Below are 20,199 nucleotides of genomic sequence, written 5' to 3' on the forward strand. Positions count from 1 at the left end.
CTGTGTAACTAGGTCCTGGACTTCCTGACAGGCCGCCTCAAGTTGGTGAAGGTAGGAAACAACACCTCCACTTTGCTGATCCTCAACACAGGGGCTCCACAAGGGTGTGTGCTCAGCCCCCTCCTGTACTCCTTGTTCACCCATGACTGCACGGCCATGCACGTCTCCAACTCAATCATCAAGTTTGCAGACGACACAACAGTAGTAGGCCTGATTACCAACAATGACGAGACAGCCTACAAGGAGGAGGTGAGGGCCCTGACTGAGTGGTGCCAGGAAAATAACCCTCAGTCAATGTCAAGAAAATGAAGGAACTAATCGTGGACTTCAGGAAACAGCAGAGGGGGCATACCCCTATCCACATCAACGAGACCGCGGTGGAGAAAGTGAAAAGCTTCAAGTTCCTCTGCGTACACATGACTGACAATCTGAAATGGTCCACACAGACAGTGTGGTGAAGAAGGTGCAACAGTGCCTCTTCAACCTCAGGAGGCTGAAGAAATTTGGCTTGGACCCTAAGACCCTCACAAACTTTTACATCAGCACAGTTGAGAGCATCCTGTTGTGCTGTATTACCGCCTGGTATGGGCAACTGCACTGTCCACAACCGCAAGGCTCTCCAGAGGCTGGTGCGGTCTGCCCAATGCATCATCGGAGGCACACTGCCTACACTCCAGGACACCTACAGCACCCGATGTCACAGGAAGGCCAAAAAGATCATAAAGGACCTCAACCACCCGAGCCACGGCCTGTTCACCCTGCTACCATCCAGAAGGCAAGGTTAGTACAGGTGCATCAAAGCTGGGACCGAGAGTCTGAAAAACATCTTCTATCTCAAGGCCATCAGACTGTTAAAAATGAAATAGCCATCACCAGCTGGCTACCACCCGGTTACTCACCCTGCACCTTAGACATGGAATCACTGGTCACTCTAATAATTGAACACTTGTCACTTTAATAATGTTTACATACTTCTTTACTTATTTCATATGTATATACTGTATAGTATTCTACTGTATTTTAGTCAATGCCACTCTGACAATGCTTGTCCTAATATTTATTTGTTTCTTAATTCCCTTCCATTCTTTTACTTTTAGATTTGTTTGTATTGTTGTGAATTGTTAGATACAACTGCACTGTTGAAGCTACGGACACAAGCATTTCTCTACACCCACAATAACATCTCCTAAATATGTGTATGTGACCAATAACGTGATTTGATTTGAATTGTTAATGATATAAGAACAAACATGAATTTACTGAACATAAATGTAATAATGTTTGGTATGGTTCAAAAGTCACAACGCATGTCGACATTCGTTATTATTGAAGGAGAATGCAGTTCTTATCAAGTTACACAAATCCACAAGGAGTGAGTAGAAACCATATTTACTTCAGCAAGTCAGATGTATCGTCTATGGTTTTTAAAAAGGCAGTAAATGAGGCTGAATTAACTGTTTTGCTGCAAGATGAGGCGTCGCCAGGTGTAGCGGTAGTAAGGATTCACTCCATGGTGCTGAAAAGAAAGCTCCGCTGTCGGGACAGCTTTATGTTGGCCCCAACAGTTTGTAGGCAGTGTTTGTCACCGTTATAGCGCAATTAATATATTGTTTAGTGTTGTGTTGTATAGTGGCTTTACTGGCATGCATCTAAAAAAATTGTTGCGTTTGCCCCACCAAGATTTACATGCTAAAGTCCCCACTGACTGTCATTAACTAAACAGATATCAGAATGTCATAATATTTGCTAGCTAGCTACAACCATGTCCATGGAGGATTATCCAGAGCCCTAACGTTAGCTAGCTAGCTAAAATTTGCCAGAGCATTAGCTAGCTAGCAAATATTTCCTTGATGTTCTTCTCCTGAAAAAAACACCACTTTACTTTCAAAAGTAAAACAAGAATTCAAGATAACAGAGCATTATCCCTTAGCATTAATTTGTTTCTTTTTTTGTTGTCAAAATTAGAGAACCTGCCGTTGTTTTCCAGCTGTGTTGCTGTGTAGCCTACCGGGCGCTCTGTCCCAACTGATGTATGGAATGTTGACCAATGCACTGCATGTGAAACACATATTCCAATACAAGTTTTTGCAGGAACAGATATGCCTACCTCCTTATTTAGCTACTGAAATCCAAATACAATTACTGCACACATTATGTTAATTGCTTAAACGCTTTAACTAAACATTTAATAGTAATATTTTCAGGGTCAAATTCAGGTGCAATAATTCAACTATTTATTGATGGAAATAAACGCTATAAAAATAAGGTTTAGTAGATCCTGGTGGAATAAAGTTGGGTATTGAAATAATAGACATAGGCCTACATGTTATTTGTTAAATTCTGAAGACATATTTAGTGTAGTCATAGTACAACATCAAAACAGGATTCAGTGGAACAGAAGAAATGTGCAGGACAATAAAACAGTGTAATTAGCTAATATCGACAAAATATTACCATTAGAAGCCAGCACACACAGCAAGCTACCAAAAATAATTTATTAAACAACCATTATTTCACTGTACTGCAGTTTACTGCATTTTGACGGCAGTGTCATTTTGTAAGGGTATCTTGCACTCTTAGAACAAAAGGTGCTATCTGGAACCTATTGGGTTCCATATAGAACCCTTTCCCCATAGGGTTCTACATGGAACTCAAAAGAGTTCAACCTGGAACCAAAAAGGGTTCTCCTTTGGGGACAGCTGTCACGTCCTGACCATAGTAAGAGATTATTTTCTATGGTGGAGTAGGTCAGGGCGTGACAAGGTGTGTTTTGTGTTTTTCTATGTTTTCTATTTCTAGGTTTGTGTTCTAGGTTTTCTATTTCTATGTTTGGGGGGGGTTGATCTCCAATTGGAGGCAGCTGGTCCTCGTTGCCTCTGATTGGAGGTCATATTTAAGTAGGGGTTTTTCTTCCTGGGTTTTTGTGGGTAGTTGTTTTCCATTTTGTGAGTATCACCTGACGGAACTGTTGGCTGTCATTTTGTTGTTTTTGTTTAAATGTTATCATTAAAGTAAATATGAGCACTCTACACGCCGCGCCTTGGTCCCCTTTATACGACCCTCATTACAACAGCTGAAGAACCCTTTTGAAACCTTTTGTTCTAAGAATGTGTATTTATGTGCAGTTTAGCTTTCATGCTGGTAGCCTAGAACAAATGTTATGGAAGTGAATGTGCACTTTTCAGTTGGGTGGACTGCAACTACGAAAAACACTGCCATAGCCTGTAGTAAAGCAAAAGCATTTATATCTTCAGACATTCTCTAATGTGTGCTTTTAATAACCTAGCAAATCCAATGACTTGGAGGTGAAATACAGTCTATCACATTCCATTTTTCTTATTTTTTTATCGGTATTTCATCACCTGCCTAATAAAAACCTCAAATGGCCCTGCTCCTGCAAAAGTTAATTGGGCCGGATAAGCTGAAGTGGACTCGGCCCATGTACCATTAGTCGGAGCTCATAGTAATGTCATGACGTTGCCCTCTTTGGGTTTTCTATGCACCATCCCCCTACCTCTGTCTCCCCCACACAGGCTCTGAGAGAGCGGTCGTAAATTCCTAAGAAAATGTCCCGCCTCATGGCCACAGTATAAAGAGAGAGTGGGTTTCATAGAAAGAACCCAGGAATTCTTCCACCTCACAGGACTGGAGAACCGAACGACATTTATGTTCTGGAGAATGTATAAAAGATCGGTGAAGAATCCAGCTACGAACTGGTCCGTTTGGTACAATTTTGTGAAGCTCATGAGAGACAATACGGCCACATTACCATGGCTCTGTTTATATAATAGCCTCAGTTGTGAGACGTACATCTAATGGTTGTATAAAATGAATGAATAAGGATAAAGCTATTTGGAATATGTTGGGATGCTTGTAAGATGTTAATGTGAGAGAATTGTATTTCTGTTTAAAGTTTCACCAAGTTATCGGCACGCCCCCGTGACCAGACGGGACCTGGCGTCATGAGACAGCCTTTTCTATGTTCCGAATATAACCCCCACCCAGATTTTCTATCACCAGACCGAGCTTACCTCCATTACGAGTGGCTAAAGGTTGGAGAGCAGCTTACCTCGATAACGAGAGGGCCAAGGTTTGACCATGCATTCCTCGTTCTGAACTTTAACCATACCACGTGGTTAAACTCTTAGACTATCGATACCGGCAGAATAATAACAAGTCTTTGATATTAATTACCAGTCTGCAGCTAGGAATTCGGTATCATTGAACGCGAAGACCGACGAAACATCTGTCCTATAACGACATTAATAAATGTCACTTTGAAATATCCATTCTAACCAAGAGAGAGAGAGAGAGAGAGAGAGAGAGAGAGAGAGAGAGAGAGAGAGAGAGAGAGAGAGAGAGAGAGAGAGAGCAAAACTCTCCAACTGAAAATAACTTTTCAACAAAGATCCTGACGACACACTGAGCGTAAATATATATATATTGATTGCAATTGTTCCCGAATGAGTGGGCGTTCATGTGCAAAGGATTAGCATTTCAATTGTTATAATTATGAACTCTTATCAACCTTTTGTCTAACAAACCGCCATGCCGGTTTAGCCCACTAGGGCACATTCCTTTATCATTTCTTTGTAATGATATCTACTGTTTGTATGCATTTCTGTGAATTACTTAGTTAGTAAATAAATGATTTTAAGACAATTGATGTATGGATGACTCATAGTGAAGACTGGGTTTGTGCAGATAACCAACAATTTACGACGTTTGGAATGAGACTGACGAGGTAAACGAATATATCATTCATCCGAAGACTAATAGATCAGATATTATGATATCTGAAAGTTATATTAGGAAAATTATAACTTCGTAATCGGAATATTTTCCTTGGTGCCCCGACTTCCTAATTAATTACCATTACAAAATTAATCAGTTTAATCGCGTAATAACAATTACAGAGAGTTATTTGATAAATAAATCTTCAGTTTAATGATGCCAAAGACACGACAGTAATATGAGCATACATATTGGCAAAAAATAGAACGTCATCATGGAGAAAAAGCACATGACTCGCAGCTGTTTTTACCAAAAATGTTACAAAAAAAAATAGCATGTAATCACTAACTATTACTTCTAAACAAGACACCTTTTAGGGGGATTCTAAGAAGGCTACAATATTGTTTGGTTTATATCTTTAATAGTCGCTGAGATTGTATTTGGTTATCAATGCAAAATAGGCTACTTTGATGCATAACCTATATAGATGAGATCAAGGAACCATGCGAGTTGGTGGTAAAATACAGCTTCATTGTCCCTTGCAAGAATCCGCCCTTTTGTGAAGAAAAACAACATTGTGCTACGCCCCAAGTGTTGTGTCTCAGTAGAGTCAAATCCTTTCACTTATGAACGCTTTCCCGGTTATATCAGCAGATCTATCACCATGGCTTCTGAAGCAGTGGTTGTGTTGCTGCTGGTCTTCTTGTCAGGATCTACCTTTGGGATAAAGCTGGAAGGAAATGGATACACAGATGTTCTTATTGCTATTAACCCAGTGGTGCCTGAGAACCCACTGCTCATCAAGAGAATCAAGGTAAAGATTATAAACCAACAGTTAGAGACAATTTGCTTCCATGTTACGTATTTTAGGTATACATATACAGCAGGGATCCCCAACTGGTGGTTTTATTTGGCCTCACAAATCTTTCTGATCAAAAAATACAATAAAATAATTATAAAATAAATAAATCATTGTTGGACATAAGACTGCGAAAAAAAAAGATGAAAAGGAAATCAGCTCCAAATGATTTTAATTGAAGAAATCTGTTCCCAAGTATTCCCACTCATAATATAGAAACAATTGCGATCGTATACAAATGTAAGCAAGGTTTGAAATGATTATGTTTTAGCCAAACATTATATCTGTTTGGGCTTCTTGTGGTCAATTTGCAGTCTACAAATTATTTGTAATTATGTTGCGGCCCCCCCAACCATCCGCTCAAGAAAGAAATTGGCCCCCGGCTGAATCTAGTTAATGATTCCTGGTATACAGCATTCACGTTTACCTCGCAAGTGCTTCAGTATGTTTGGATAAGTGATTTAAAGGGTATAGATAAACCAAGAAGAAACACATTTGTTGTCAAATATTGTTCAATATACGTATATAATTTGTGTTTCAGGAAATGGTGAGCAATGCGTCATCCGTACTCTTTACAGCCACTGAGGACAAATTCTACTTTGAAGAGATAACAATACTAGTGCCACCAAACTGGACTCAAGGAGACTATGGAAGAACAAAGACTGAAACCTATGAAAAAGTATGAATATTATTGTTATAACTGCAACAGATGAAGCTTCCTGGCAATATTTTTCAGACAGCATAGCATTTCATTGCTAAAAGGCTTTGTTCTCTATTTTAGGCCAACATAGTCATTAATGAGGAAAATCGTGCATATGGAGATCAACCTTACACCCTGCAGTATGGTCAATGTGGATCTGAGAGCCGGTACACTCATTTGACCCCTAAATTCATGTTAGATGATGAACTCATTAAACTGTATGGACCCAGAGGTAAGAGGTACCACCATAAACAGAAGTCTAAGTAATTTAAACACATAACAATTATGATTCTTTAAAATCATAAATAAATAAATCCTGAATAAATTAACAAGACCGAGTTTACAGTAGGCTCACAAGCTTATGAAATTAAGGAAATGAATTACTTGTCTCTTAGGTAAAGTTCTTGTGCATGAATGGGCTCACCTGAGATGGGGAGTTTATGATGAATATGATGACGGGCAGCCATTCTACAAGGGTGCACACGGTGATATTCAGGCAACTAGGTAACCTTGTCTCTTAAACTCTTTCCCACTGTCCAGTCCTACACAGTAACAGTATAACTAATATCAGATCATGTACGACATTTGAAGATACTGTACATTTTGCAGTTTTATCTTTACTTTTGTTTGAACCAGTTTCACATTCATTGTGCATTCTCAACATTCTCTTACTAATTTCACAGATGTTCCCTAGAGCTTTATGGTCAAATTGTCAACAGAATTAACCACACAAATTGCACACACATTGACCCGAACACCAAGATATATACACAGGACTGTGTGTTCGTAGCAGACAGCGAATTGTGGAAGAAAACTGCATCTTTAATGTCCTATCCAAGTTTAGATAAGGTAAGTTATGATTATAAAGACACTCTTAGAAAAAAAGGTGCTATCTAAGAACCTAAAAGGGTTTTTCGACTGTCCTACGTGGAACCCTATTGGGTTCCGTGTAGAACCCTTCCCCAGAGGATTCTACATGGAACCCAAAATAGTTATACCTGGTGTCAAAAAGGGTTATACCTGGAACCAAAAAGGGTTCTCCTATGGGGACAGCCGAAGAACCTTTTTGGAACCCTTTTTTCTAAGAGTGTATGCTGTCTTTCTCAACTGCATCATTCTCAGTTTTGACAAACTTTTATTTATGTACACACTCAAGGTTACGAGATTCTGCTCCAAGAAAACACACAACAGGGAGGCCCCTAATGCACAGAACAGGATGTGTGACAACAGAGATGTGATGGACGTTATTTTCACAAGCTCAGTGGATGCCAAAGCCAATGTCCAGCCTCTGAAAGGACCACATCCAGCACCTAGGTTCACTGTGATGCAGAGGGGACAGAGAGTTGTCTGTCTGGTCCTTGATGTTTCAGGAAGCATGCATGTACGTTACTGCAATATCAGTATAATTGTCTAGGGTAGCACAACTTAAAGCATTTATTATGGATTAGTAAATTGTTCATTCATCATTTATGAATCATTAATCAGTTCATAACTTATTTAATATAGGTCCTTATAAACCATTTACTAATCATTAAGTAAGTATTTTTATGTGGCCTCATCTAAAATGTGGGCTATTTATACTTTATAAATATTTTAAATGTTTTGAGTGACCAGCGTCATTTATCACAAAAAGAAGGACATGCCATTGGTAGACATTCCAGCAGTACCTGATGAAATATATACTGTATATTACACACGTCACTCAAAACATTTGTAAAGTATAAATAGCCCACACTTTAGATAAGGTCACGCAAAAAGACATCTAATGATTAGTAAATGGTTTATAAGGACCTATATCAAACATCTTATTAAATCATTATTAAATACTTTGAAGGTTGTTTATAAATGTGTGAATAACTAGGTTACTAACATTTACAAATGTGTGAGTAATGATTACTAAATGATGAATAATCTATGTAATAATCCATTATAAATGCTTTATTATGTGGAGTTGTTATAAATTGTTACCGTGTCTAGTTTTCATTTCAATATTACAAATATTTTTTCTAGTAGTTACTGTTATTAAGGGTATGTACCCAGCCCTTCAGCATTTGTCTGTGTTATCAATACATTAAAGTTTGTCTAACATCAGACTGTTCTAATGTTTACTTTTAAGGGCTCAAGAATATTGCAACAGCAACAAGCAGCATCTCTGTTCCTGACAACTATAGTGGAAGATAATTCATATGTTGGGATTGTAACATTCACAAATGATGCCACAACTTTAAAACCTTTAACTGTAATCCATCGTGAAGAATCAAGAACGCAACTTGTGAACTATTTACCAGTTGAAGCTATTGGAGGCACTGACATTTGTAAAGGACTTAAAAAAGGTTTTGAGGTAAATATACTACCACATATTTTTTTAACCCCCCATGCAGTCTTTGTAATTGTATTTTTAAATCATCACTGTGTGTGTTAATTTAATGAAAATAACTCCAAAATATATTTGTAATTATTGACTTTTCTTTGGCCTCTGATCAAGTGAGTGTTAGAAAACAAATGTGAAGATATTTACATAAACAGCACTGATTGGCTGATAGGGTGGTCCAGACCCCACCTTACCCAGTTAAACATTCATTGGTCTATTATAATCAGATCACATTGTGACGTCCTGATGTGGGGCAAAAGTTCCACCTCGCCTGAACTGGCTGAAATTCCAGCAATTTTTTTTTTCAAACAGCATTTACACAAAAAGGGCATTATTATAATTTTATTTCGACCTCATAGTGTGGAAATGACATTAAAAAAATACAGGAAATCACCTTTTAAACTGCACTGCCCCTTGAAGATGTAATGCAAGTGTAGCCTACATGGGTCAGTTTTTTATGTTTTTTTACACCTTTTTATGTTTTCCCCAAAAAATCTATGTTGATTTTCAGGAGTTACGCAAAGACAATGGCAATACAATGGGAGATGAAATCATCCTTTTAACTGATGGGGAATCAGAATTAGATTGTGTGTCTGAGGTTAAAGAAAGTGGTGCCATTGTAAATACAATTGCTCTTGGACCAAGTGCAAACAAAGAGTTGAAAAGGATGTCAGAAATATCAGGTAAGATTTAATCAAAGGACCATCATAGGAAGAATATTTAACTCACGGACGTTACATTGTATTAGCCTTTAAAGGTACTATCCACTCAAAAACGATATTTTGGATTTTTCATTATTCCACTGTTAATACTGTACAGTACCAAAATATTTTGCTTGTCAGCGGTCAAGTTTTCAAGATTTTTGACTTTGAAGAAGCAAAGTGTCACAGGCAACATCAACACGAGGAAGCAAAATGCATATTTTGGGACTGTATCAGCAGTGGATTTTCCCTTTAAGGCAGATGAGAAAGTCACATTTTGTATGCATACTCTTTTCAATTTATTGTCAATTATCTTCATTCTACTTGTTCTTATTTATGTTTCAGGTGGGAAATATTTCTATGCATCTGATAATCTGGATCAAACTGAACTTGTGAATGTATTTGCTTCACTTACCACAACCAACGGCGATTTCACACATCAGACAATCTTGGTGAGATAGAAGTCATTGTAAATGCTTATGAATGTTTATAAATGCTTTATAAATTATTGTATTTGTTATAAATTATAATTAATTGTATTGCTTATAAAACGTATAGATGATTATAAATGCTTACAAATAATTAAAAACGTTATTAGCTTATAGATGTTAAGTATTACCAAACATTCTAACAATATATTTTTAAATGACATGTTTTCCTTAACAGCTTGATAGTTCTGGAATGAGAAGAAAAGGAATTCTCAATGGAACTGTGTCTGTTGATCACACAGTTGGGAATAAAACCACCTTTTTGGTGCTCCATGAAAGTCAATCACCAGAGGATATTGAAATAAAAAGCCCTTCTGGACAAATCTACGATTTTATTGATTTTCAACCTTCTTCTATTTCAAAAACACACTCCTTAGTTATTCAAGGGACAGCAGAGGTATTGTTTTCCATGTCCTGTTGGTGAACATGTAAAGTGTTTTTGTTACTTTAATTGTATCATACTATCAATAATGATAAAGCTCCATATGCAGAGCCTGATACAAACATGAGTTGTTTAAACCCTATGCATTAATCTTGTGAATGTGATTAAGAACTACTGAACTACTCAACCCTTTCTGACTCATTTGAACAATTTCCTTATTGTTTATTTCTAGACTGGAGATTGGACATATACCATAAAAAATACACTGTCAGATCAGTCTATAACAATAACAATAACAAGTCGTGCTGTCAGTGAAGCCATACCTCCAGTTACGGTCAAGGCTTACATGAGCCAACAGTCCATTGATGGCAGCAAACCCATGTTGGTGTATGCAGAGGTCAACCAGAAAGGTGTTCCAGTGATTCTGGCAGATGTGATGGCCACACTGGAGTCTGATGCTGGGGACCAATATCAGCTAGAACTGCTGGATAATGGAGCAGGTCAGTTAGAACCATAATGGAGCAGGTCAGCAAGAGCCATGATGGAGCAGGTCAGTTAGATACATAATGGAGCAGGTTAGTTAGAGCCATAATGGAGCAGGTCAGCTAGAGACATAATGGAGCAGGTCATATAGAGCCATAATGGAGCAGGTCAGTTAGAGACATAACAGAGCAGGTCAGTTAGAGCAATAATGGAGCAGCTCAGTTAGAGCAATAACGGAGCAGGTCAGTTAGAACAATAATGGAGCAGGTCAGTTAGAGCAATAATGGAGCAGCTCAGTTAGAGCCATAATGGAGCAGCTCAGTTAGAGCCATAATGGAGCAGCTCAGTTTGAGACATAATGGAGCAGCTCAGTTTGAGACATAATGGAGCAGCTCAGTTAGAGCCATAATGGAGAAGTAGCAGAATGGTAAAATACATGCATAACATTACATTTTGGATTGTTATCCATTCCATCACTGTCTGAGAGAAATATATAGATATTCTGATTATACACATCTGTATTCTTTCCAGGTGCTGATGCTTTTAGAAATGATGGGATCTATTCCAGATTTTTTACCACTTCTAAAAAAGGAAGGTACAACTTGAAAGTGAAAGTGCAAAGAAAAGACAAAGGCAAAAATAATGGGCAAGTTAGATTGAAGAGACACAGTGTTGCCCCATATGTACCAGGATATGTCATCAAAGGTAAGTCTCCCAGTCTGCTGTTGTTCATCGGTGACAAGTTGAATGTTTTCACATTTTGAGTCTGTTGCAACGTGATATCTAATGTTTTCATATTTCAAGTCTGTGGGTGCCGATATAACATGAATGCATGTAACTTATTGCCCCATTCCCTCTCTTCCAGGAAAAGTAGTGATGAACCCCCCAAAGCCCCCAGTCAGTGAGGATGACCTAGAGGCTGATGTGGGCAGCTTCACCAGAACAGCCATAGGAGAGAGCTTCTCAGTCAGTCTCCCACCTGGTGTCCCCCCTCCAAATTTCCCCCCTAACAAAATCACAGACCTGAATGCAGAGATAGAGGAGGACAAAGTGATGCTCACCTGGACTGCACCTGGGGAAGACATGGATCAAGGCACAGGTACAGTACCTAATTTATTTTTAAGTCTATTTACATAACGTCTAGGGATGGGCAGGTTTAATCGAATATCCGGATATCCGAACGGACGTTAGTATTTGATTACTTTAGTGAGTGTTCTTTTTTTTTTTTTTATGTGAAAGCCTGTTTTAACAATGAAAAAGTTTGTCTAAATTAAATAAAATTATCCTTGTGACATTTTTAACTACAAGGATATACCATAACACACGCAGGGGATCAAGCTTTGTGTCACGTCCTGTCCATAGAAAGCTGTTATTTTCTATGGTAGAGTAGGTCAAGGCGTGACGGGGGTTATCTAGTTTAGTTTTTCTATGTTATGTTCTAGTTTTGTATTTCCATGTAGGGTTTTGTTTGGGATGATCTCCAATTAGAGGCAGCTGGTCATTGTTGTCTCTAATTGGAGATCATACTTAAAACCAGTTATGGACAGGAGTTCCGCTAGCGGAACCCCTCACCAACAGCCAATGTAATAGCAGGGCGCGAAATATAAAACAGCAAAAATCTCATAATTCAATTTTCTCAAACATACAACTATTATCCACCATTTTAAAGATAAGATTCTCCTTAATCCAACCACAGTGTCCGATTTCAAAAAGGCTTTACGGCGAAAGCAAAACATTACATTTACATTTACATTTAAGTCATTTAGCAGACGCTCTTATCCAGAGCGACTTACAAATTGGTGCATTCACCTTATGATATCCAGTGGAACAACCACTTTACAATAGTGCATCTAAATCTTTTAAGGGGGGGGGGTTAGAAGGATTACTTTATCCTATCCTAGGTATTCCTTAAAGAGGTGGGGTTTCAGGTGTCTCCGGAAGGTGGTGATTGACTCCGCTGTCCTGGCGTCGTGAGGGAGCTTGTTCCACCATTGGGGTGCCAGAGCAGCGAACAGTTTTGACTGGGCTGAGCGGGAACTGTGCTTCCTCAGAGGTAGGGGGGCCAGCAGGCCAGAGGTGGATGAACGCAGTGCCCTTGTTTGGGTGTAGGGCCTGATCAGAGCCTGAAGGTATGGAGGTGCCGTTCCCTTCACAGCTCCGTAGGCAATCACCATGGTCTTGTAGCGGATGCGAGCTTCAACTGGAAGCCAGTGGAGAGAGCGGAGGAGCGGGGTGACGTGAGAGAACTTGGGAAGGTTGAACACCAGACGGGCTGCGGCGTTCTGGATGAGTTGTAGGGGTTTAATGGCACAGGCAGGGAGCCCAGCCAACAGCGAGTTGCAGTAATCCAGACGGGAGATGACAAGTGCCTGGATTAGGACCTGCGCCGCTTCCTGTGTGAGGCAGGGTCGTACTCTGCGAATGTTGTAGAGCATGAACCTACAGGATCGGGTCACCGCCTTGATGTTAGTGGAGAACGACAGGGTGTTGTCCAGGATCACGCCAAGGTTCTTAGCACTCTGGGAGGAGGACACAAGGGAGTTGTCAACCGTGATGGCGAGATCATGGAACGGGCAGTCCTTCCCCGGGAGGAAGAGCAGCTCCGTCTTGCCGAGGTTCAGCTTGAGCTGGTGATCCGTCATCCACACTGATATGTCTGCCAGACATGCAGAGATGCGATTCGCCGCCTGGTTATCAGAAGGGGGAAAGGAGAAGATTAATTGTGTGTCGTCTGCATAGCAATGATAGGAGAGACCATGTGAGGATATGACAGAGCCAAGTGACTTGGTGTATAGCGAGAATAGGAGAGGGCCTAGAACAGAGCCCTGGGGGACACCAGTGGTGAGAGCGCATGGTGCGGAGACAGATTCTCACCACGCCACCTGGTAGGAGCGACCTGTCAGGTAGGACGCAATCCAAGCGTGGGCCGCGCCGGAGATGCCCAACCCGGAGAGGGTGGAGAGGAGGATCTGATGGTTCACAGTATCAAAGGCAGCAGATAGGTCTAGAAGGATGAGAGCAGAGGAGAGAGAGTTAGCTTTAGCAGTGCGGAGAGCCTCCGTGACACAGAGAAGAGCAGTCTCAGTTGAATGCCCAGTCTTGAAACCTGACTGATTAGGATCAAGAAGGTCATTCTGAGAGAGATAGCAGGAGAGCTGGCCAAGGACGGCACGTTCAAGAGTTTTGGAGAGAAAAGAAAGAAGGGATACTGGTCTGTAGTTGTTGACATCGGAGGGATCGAGTGTAGGTTTTTTCAGAAGGGGTGCAACTCTCGCTCTCTTGAAGACGGAAGGGACGTAGCCAGCGGTCAAGGATGAGTTGATGAGCGAGGTGAGGTAGGGGAGAAGGTCTACGGAAATGGTCTGGAGAAGAGAGGAGGTGATAGGGTCAAGTGGGCAGGTTGTTGGGCGGCCGGCCGTCACAAGACGCGAGATTTCATCTGGAGAGAGAGGGGAGAAAGAGGTCAAAGCACAAGGTAGGGCAGTGTGAGCAGGACCAGCGGTGTCGTTTGACTTAGCAAACGAAGATCGGATATCGTCAACCTTCTTTTCAAAATGGTTGACGAAGTCATCCGCAGAGAGGGAGGAGGGGGGGGAGGGGAGGAGGATTCAGGAGGTAGCAAAGAGCTTCCTAGGGTTAGAGGCAGATGCTTGGAATTTAGAGTGGTAGGAAGTGGCTTTAGCAGCAGAGACAGAAGAGGAGAATGTAGAGAGGAGGGAGTGAAAGGATGCCAGGTCCGCAGGGAGGCGAGTTTTCCTCCATTTCCGCTCGGCTGCCCGGAGCCCTGTTCTGTGAGCTCGTAGTGAGTCGTCGAGCCACGGAGCAGGAGGGGAGGACCGAGCCGGCCTGGAGGATAGGGGACAGAGAAAATCAAAGGATGCAGAAAGGGAGGAGAGGAGGGTTGAGGAGGAAAATTCAGGAGATAGGTTGCAGAAGGTTTGTGCAGAGGGAAGAGATGATAGGATGGAAGAGGAGAGCGTAGCGGGAGAGAGAGAGCGAAGGTTGGGACGGCGCAATACCATCCGAGTAGGGGCAGAGTGAGAAGTGTTGGATGAGAGCAAGAGGGAAAAGGATACAAGGTAGTGGTCGGAGATTTGGAGGGGAGTTGCAATGAGATTAGTGGAAGAACAGCATCTAGTAAAGATGAGGTCAAGCGTATTGCCTGCCTTGTGAGTAGGGGGGGAAGGTGAGAGGGTGAGGTCAAAAGAGGAGAGGAGTGGAAAGAAGGAGGCAGAGAGGAATGAGTCAAAGGTAGACGTGGGGAGGTTAAAGTCACCCAGAACTGTGAGAGGTAAGCCATCTTCAGGAAAGGAACTTATCAAGGCGTCAAGCTCATTGATGAACTCTCCAAGGGAACCTGGAGGGCGATAAATGATAAGGATGTTAAGCTTGAAAGGGCTGGTAACTGTGACAGCATGGAATTCAAATGAGGAGATAGACAGATGGGTCAGGGGAGAAAGAGAGAATGTCCGTGAGTATAACAGAACTCATATGGCAGGCAAAAACCTGAGAAAAATCCAACCAGGAAGTGGGAAATCTGAGGAGCTTTGCAGCTCCTTCAGGGTTATCTTTGGTCTCTTTGTTGCCTCTCTGATTAATGCCCTCCTTGTCTGGTCCGTGAGTTTTGGTGGGCAACCCTCTCTTGGTAGGTTTGTTATGGTGCCATATTCTTTCAATTTATAAATAATAGATTTAATGGGGCTCCGTAGGATGTTCAAAGTTTTGGATATTTTTTTATTACCCAACCCTGATCTGTACTTCTCCACAACTTTCTCCCTGACTTGTTTGGAGCGCTCCTTGGTCTTCATGGTGCTGCTTGCTTGGTGGTGCCCCTTGCTCAGTGGTGTTAAAGACTCTGGGGCCTTTCAGAACAGGTGTATATATACTGAGATCATGTGACAGATCATGTGACACTTAGATTGCACAGATGTGGACTTTATTTGACTAATTATGTGACTTCTGATGGTAATTGGTTGCACCAGATCTTATTTAGGGACTTCATAGCAAAGGGGGTGAATACATATGCACGCACCACTATTCCATGTTAAAAAAAAATGTATTTCACTTCACCAATTTGGACTATTTTGTGTATGTCCATCACATGAAATCCAAATAAAATAAATTACAGGTTGTAACGCAACAGAATAGTAAAATCGCCAAGGGGGATGAATACTTTTGCAAGGCACAGTGTATACACTACCGTTCAAAAGTTTGGGGTCACTTAGAAATGTCCTTGTTTTTGAAAGAAAAGCACATTTTTTATCCATTAAAATAAGATCAAATTGATCAGAAATACAGTGTAGACATTGTTAATGTTGTAAATGACTACTGTAGCTGGAAACGGCTGGACAGAGACACTGGGCAGAGGAACTCTGCCTAGAAGGCCAGCATCCCGGAGTCACCTCTTCACTGTTGACGTTGAGACTGGTGTTTTGCGGGTACTATTTAATGAAGCTGCCAGTTGAGGACTTATGAGGTGTCTGTTTCTAAAACTAGACACTCTAATTTACTTGTCCTCTTGCTCAGTTGTGCACCGGGGCCTCCCACTCCTCTTTCTATTCTGGTTAGAGCCAGTTTGCACTGTTCTGTGAAGGGAGAAGTACACAGCGTTATGTCGGAGGTGAACGGTAGTGTATATTTTTTTGTGTACATGTATTTAACCCCTTATTTTTGGCACTAAACAGTCTCCATATATACTGTACTTCCATTCATTTTTTTCAACTGATACCGGGGGACCTCTAGATGAATCCTGTGAGGCCTGTGGGCATCCTAGAGCAAAACAACCGACATGTACGTGTTCGTGAGAGTCTCATCTTTAATGTGTAGCCCAAACTGTTTGGACGCTACAGACAAAAGTTGGCAGATCAGCTGTACCTACTTCAGACGAGTCACAAGACGTTTATGGAGGTCGTAGAGCAAAACAGAGATCTCCGTCGTGTTCGTGAGAGTAGGCCAAACCTTTCGGACACTACGGGCGATTTTGTGAGAAGACCAATTTTCGCGATGTCTCATGTTCTGACAAACCCAGCTCTAACTCTGCCACCTTTTACCGCAGATGCAGAAGTACGACATCGTCAGAGTGGTGGATTGAGACACGTCCAATGCAAAAAAGATATATCTAGCTTAAACAGACAGATTTTTATGGGGATGTTTATATTATGCTAATTTGACTGCGGGGGCGCAGACATCGAATCTAGGGGGTTAATAGTTTTTCTGAACCATACTTAACAGGTTAGCTAGACTCATATCCTTGAGAATGTGTGCTAAATTTCATTTCTCCAAGTCAAACAGATCAAGAGATATAAATATGTGCCTGTTGTTGTGCCACCATGTGTTCGATTTGAATGGGCTTGCTTTATGTTAAGTCTTGACAGTGTTTGGAACATGTGACAATATGAATAATCATGTTGTCACACCCAGCTGAATATTTATTGGTCACTAGTGGCCATGTTGTTTGAGATAATAGCGTTGAGAGACCTTGTTCCATAGATGCTATATATTTCATCCAGATCAGAACAGTGGTTCCAGAGATGTAGTTATTTAGGTGTTTTTCACAAAATTCAAAATGGCGGAAAATCCATCATGGCGGACCTTATGGGGTAAATTTGTTCCTTGTAATGAACAGGACCTATGTACTGAATTTTATGACTCCAGATCACATGGGGTGAGAGGTGTGACCTTTACATTTTTGCATTTGAAATCAATTGTTGTAGCGCCACCATAAGGCGAATATGGATGGCATTGCATGACAGGGTATGGCCCTTTACCATCATGCAATGTTGCACCCTTCTAAGCCTTATCTTCTCAAGGGAATTAGCATTTTAATTTAGCATTACGGAAGGCTGCCCTGATATCGGTATGCTATTTTCCATACTTTTAAATAGTAATTCCAGGCACTCACCTAACAAAGGTTCCACAATACCTGACAGATCAATGCAAAACACTTTTTGTAACATAATCAGTTCTTTCATGGCAGAAAATCTGACTTCTCTTTCGCTGTTGATGTTAACCAAACTACCTCAGAAAAGCGCCATTCTGATTGGTCGAGAGTGAATAGGATTTTTTTAAATAAAAACATTTTTTAATGTTTTTTAATTTCAACTCTATGGATATCTGAAAAAAATGTCATGATATTAGTCAGATCATTTCAAATGTCTATCCCTAATAATTATCCTCATCATGAACATTACTGATCCTGAAATCATTATTTACCATAACACTTTCTAGATGAGATCAGACATTTGCATTGAATACCCATGTGTGAATCTCATACATATGTGTTATAACCTGAATTGTCCCTTTCCACTTTGTCCTGCTTCATTTCTTTCAGCTGATTCCTATGAGATCAGAGTCAGCATGGACTTGGAAGCCCTGAGAGGAAATTTCAGTGGAGCACATCTAATGAACACCTCTGACATCCAACCACTAGAGGCAGGCTCTACAGAGGAATATTCCTTCCTGTCCAGTTACATCATCAATGCTGAACCAGAGACGGTCATGTTCTTTGCTGTATGTTCTCGTGACAAGGATTCTCTGATGTCTGACATGTCTAATGTTGCTAAAGCCACAAAAATGTTACCATTTGTACCATTTATTCAAACTACAACTACGTCTACGATATCACAATATCTAAGTCCAAACCTAAAGCGGTCCTCTGGATCAAATGTAGTAGCAGTGGTTGTATCAGTCATTGGTACTGCTGCAGTCATTATTGCTGTGCTAGTTGTAAGCAGGATGCGACTCAACAGACCCGGGAACACTCCCCACTTCACAGAGACACAGGTCTCTACAAGCCTGCTGTAACAATTCACAGCACGAATACATCCATGGCCTTACCAACACTAAAGATAACTCTATAATTAATATAACACTCCTTTCTGAAAAACAATGGCAACGCAAGCTATTCTCTGTTTGAATTTGAAATATATTACCCTTTCCAAAGGCAAGACAGAATTGTATTTACTGAGAAGACAGAGAGCAGAGTATGCCATCTATCGAGTAAGACTCAACCATTAGTTCCATCATGGTAATGCTCCCAGTCGTTTACTGGCTAACAAACTACGCAGTAATGACCAATTAGCTGATATAGCAACTTCTGAATCTGAAATCTGTCTGAATCTGTCTCAATGAACTTAAAAGGGCATTGGATAACATGAATAAAGGCAAATCACCTGGATGGATGGTATTCCCCCTGAGGTCTATTTCAAATATTGGAATCAATTAGGTCCACTGTTGCTTGAAATGACTAACACAGCCATTCACAAAGGCTCATTTGGGAGAGATGTGAATAAAGCACAAATTTCGGCTTATAATAAATTTAAAAAGTAAGGATGCCACCCAGTGTTCTCACTATTGCCCCCTATCTTTGATAAACACAGATATTTAACTGTTTTCCAAAATGTTGTCATCCCGTCTCGAGACTTTCTTACCCAAATTGCTCGTCACAGACCAAAGCGGGTTTGTTAAAAAACGTTAATCCACAGACAATCGCCGTCATCTGTTACATATCAACAATGCTTCAACAGAAACAACAGCTTCTTGGGCTGTTTTATCTCTCGATGCAGAAAATCTTTGATAGACTAGAATGTTAATACCTCTGGTCGATCTTGGAACATATGGGAATTGGCTCCAATTTCATTAATATGATTAAAATACTATATGCCAATCTCTCAGCCATAGTTATAACAGGCAATATCTGCTCTGCTCTGTTCAGAATCACTTGAAGCAGCAGACAATGCTGTCTGATTTCTTCATGGAACCCCTGGCCCAGGCAAATCATCAATCGAAGGAAATAACACCAACTTCCCTAAAAGCTACTGATCACTTAATCTCATTATACACGGATGACATTTTACTATACTGCTGTGGAGAAAATTAACAGACCATGGCAAAATGATCAGTTTCTCTGGTTTTACTATTTATAGGTATGTGTTTGGGTAAAATTAACATTTTTGTTTTATTCTATAAACTACTGACAACATTTCTCCCAAATTCCAAATATTGTCATTTAGAGCATTTATTTGCAGAAAATGTCAACTGGTCAAAATAACAAAAAAGATGCAGTGTTGTCAGACCTCGAATAATGCGAAGAAAATAAGTTGATATTCATTTTTAAACAACACAAAACTAATGTTTTAACTTAGAAAGAGTTCAGAAATCAATATTTGGTGGAATAACCTTGATTTTCAGTCACAGCTTTCATGCGCCTTGGCATGCTCTCCACCAGTCTTTCACATTGATGTTGGGTGACTTTATGCCACTCCTGGCGCAGAAATTCAAGCAGCTCTGCTTTGTTTGATGGCTTGTGACCATCCATTTTGCAGCGGTCTCTTAATTTTTTCCAGAGCTGTATATAGACATTGTACCACAATCATTCCTAAATGCGTTGAAGAATATAGAATAATTTAGTTTCATCCCAAATTATTAAATATATCTAACCAAATCATCCCTACTGCCTCTCAAGACCCCGATGGAGGAATCA

The 20,199-nt window shown here is 40.5% G+C and overlaps 1 protein-coding gene across 1 annotated transcript; it reads left to right on the plus strand.

Annotated features, from left to right (window-relative positions):
- The first annotated feature begins 5,376 nt into the window (after nucleotides 1–5,376).
- Nucleotides 5,377–19,510, plus strand: LOC106560414 (calcium-activated chloride channel regulator 4). Its single transcript, XM_045688702.1, has 13 exons — nucleotides 5,377–5,548; nucleotides 6,135–6,272; nucleotides 6,375–6,525; nucleotides 6,689–6,797; nucleotides 6,977–7,142; nucleotides 7,450–7,704; nucleotides 9,176–9,347; nucleotides 9,711–9,763; nucleotides 10,032–10,250; nucleotides 10,468–10,735; nucleotides 11,250–11,423; nucleotides 11,584–11,817; nucleotides 18,049–19,510. Exons 1-13 carry the CDS (start codon nucleotides 5,399–5,401, stop codon nucleotides 18,519–18,521), a joined length of 2,562 nt encoding a protein of 853 aa, XP_045544658.1. The 5' UTR covers nucleotides 5,377–5,398; the 3' UTR covers nucleotides 18,522–19,510.
- Nucleotides 19,511–20,199: the final 689 nt, after the last annotated feature.

The sequence above is a fragment of the Salmo salar genome, chromosome ssa10, assembly GCF_905237065.1.
Source record: "Salmo salar chromosome ssa10, Ssal_v3.1, whole genome shotgun sequence".
In the NCBI taxonomy this organism is placed as follows: domain Eukaryota; kingdom Metazoa; phylum Chordata; class Actinopteri; order Salmoniformes; family Salmonidae; genus Salmo; species Salmo salar.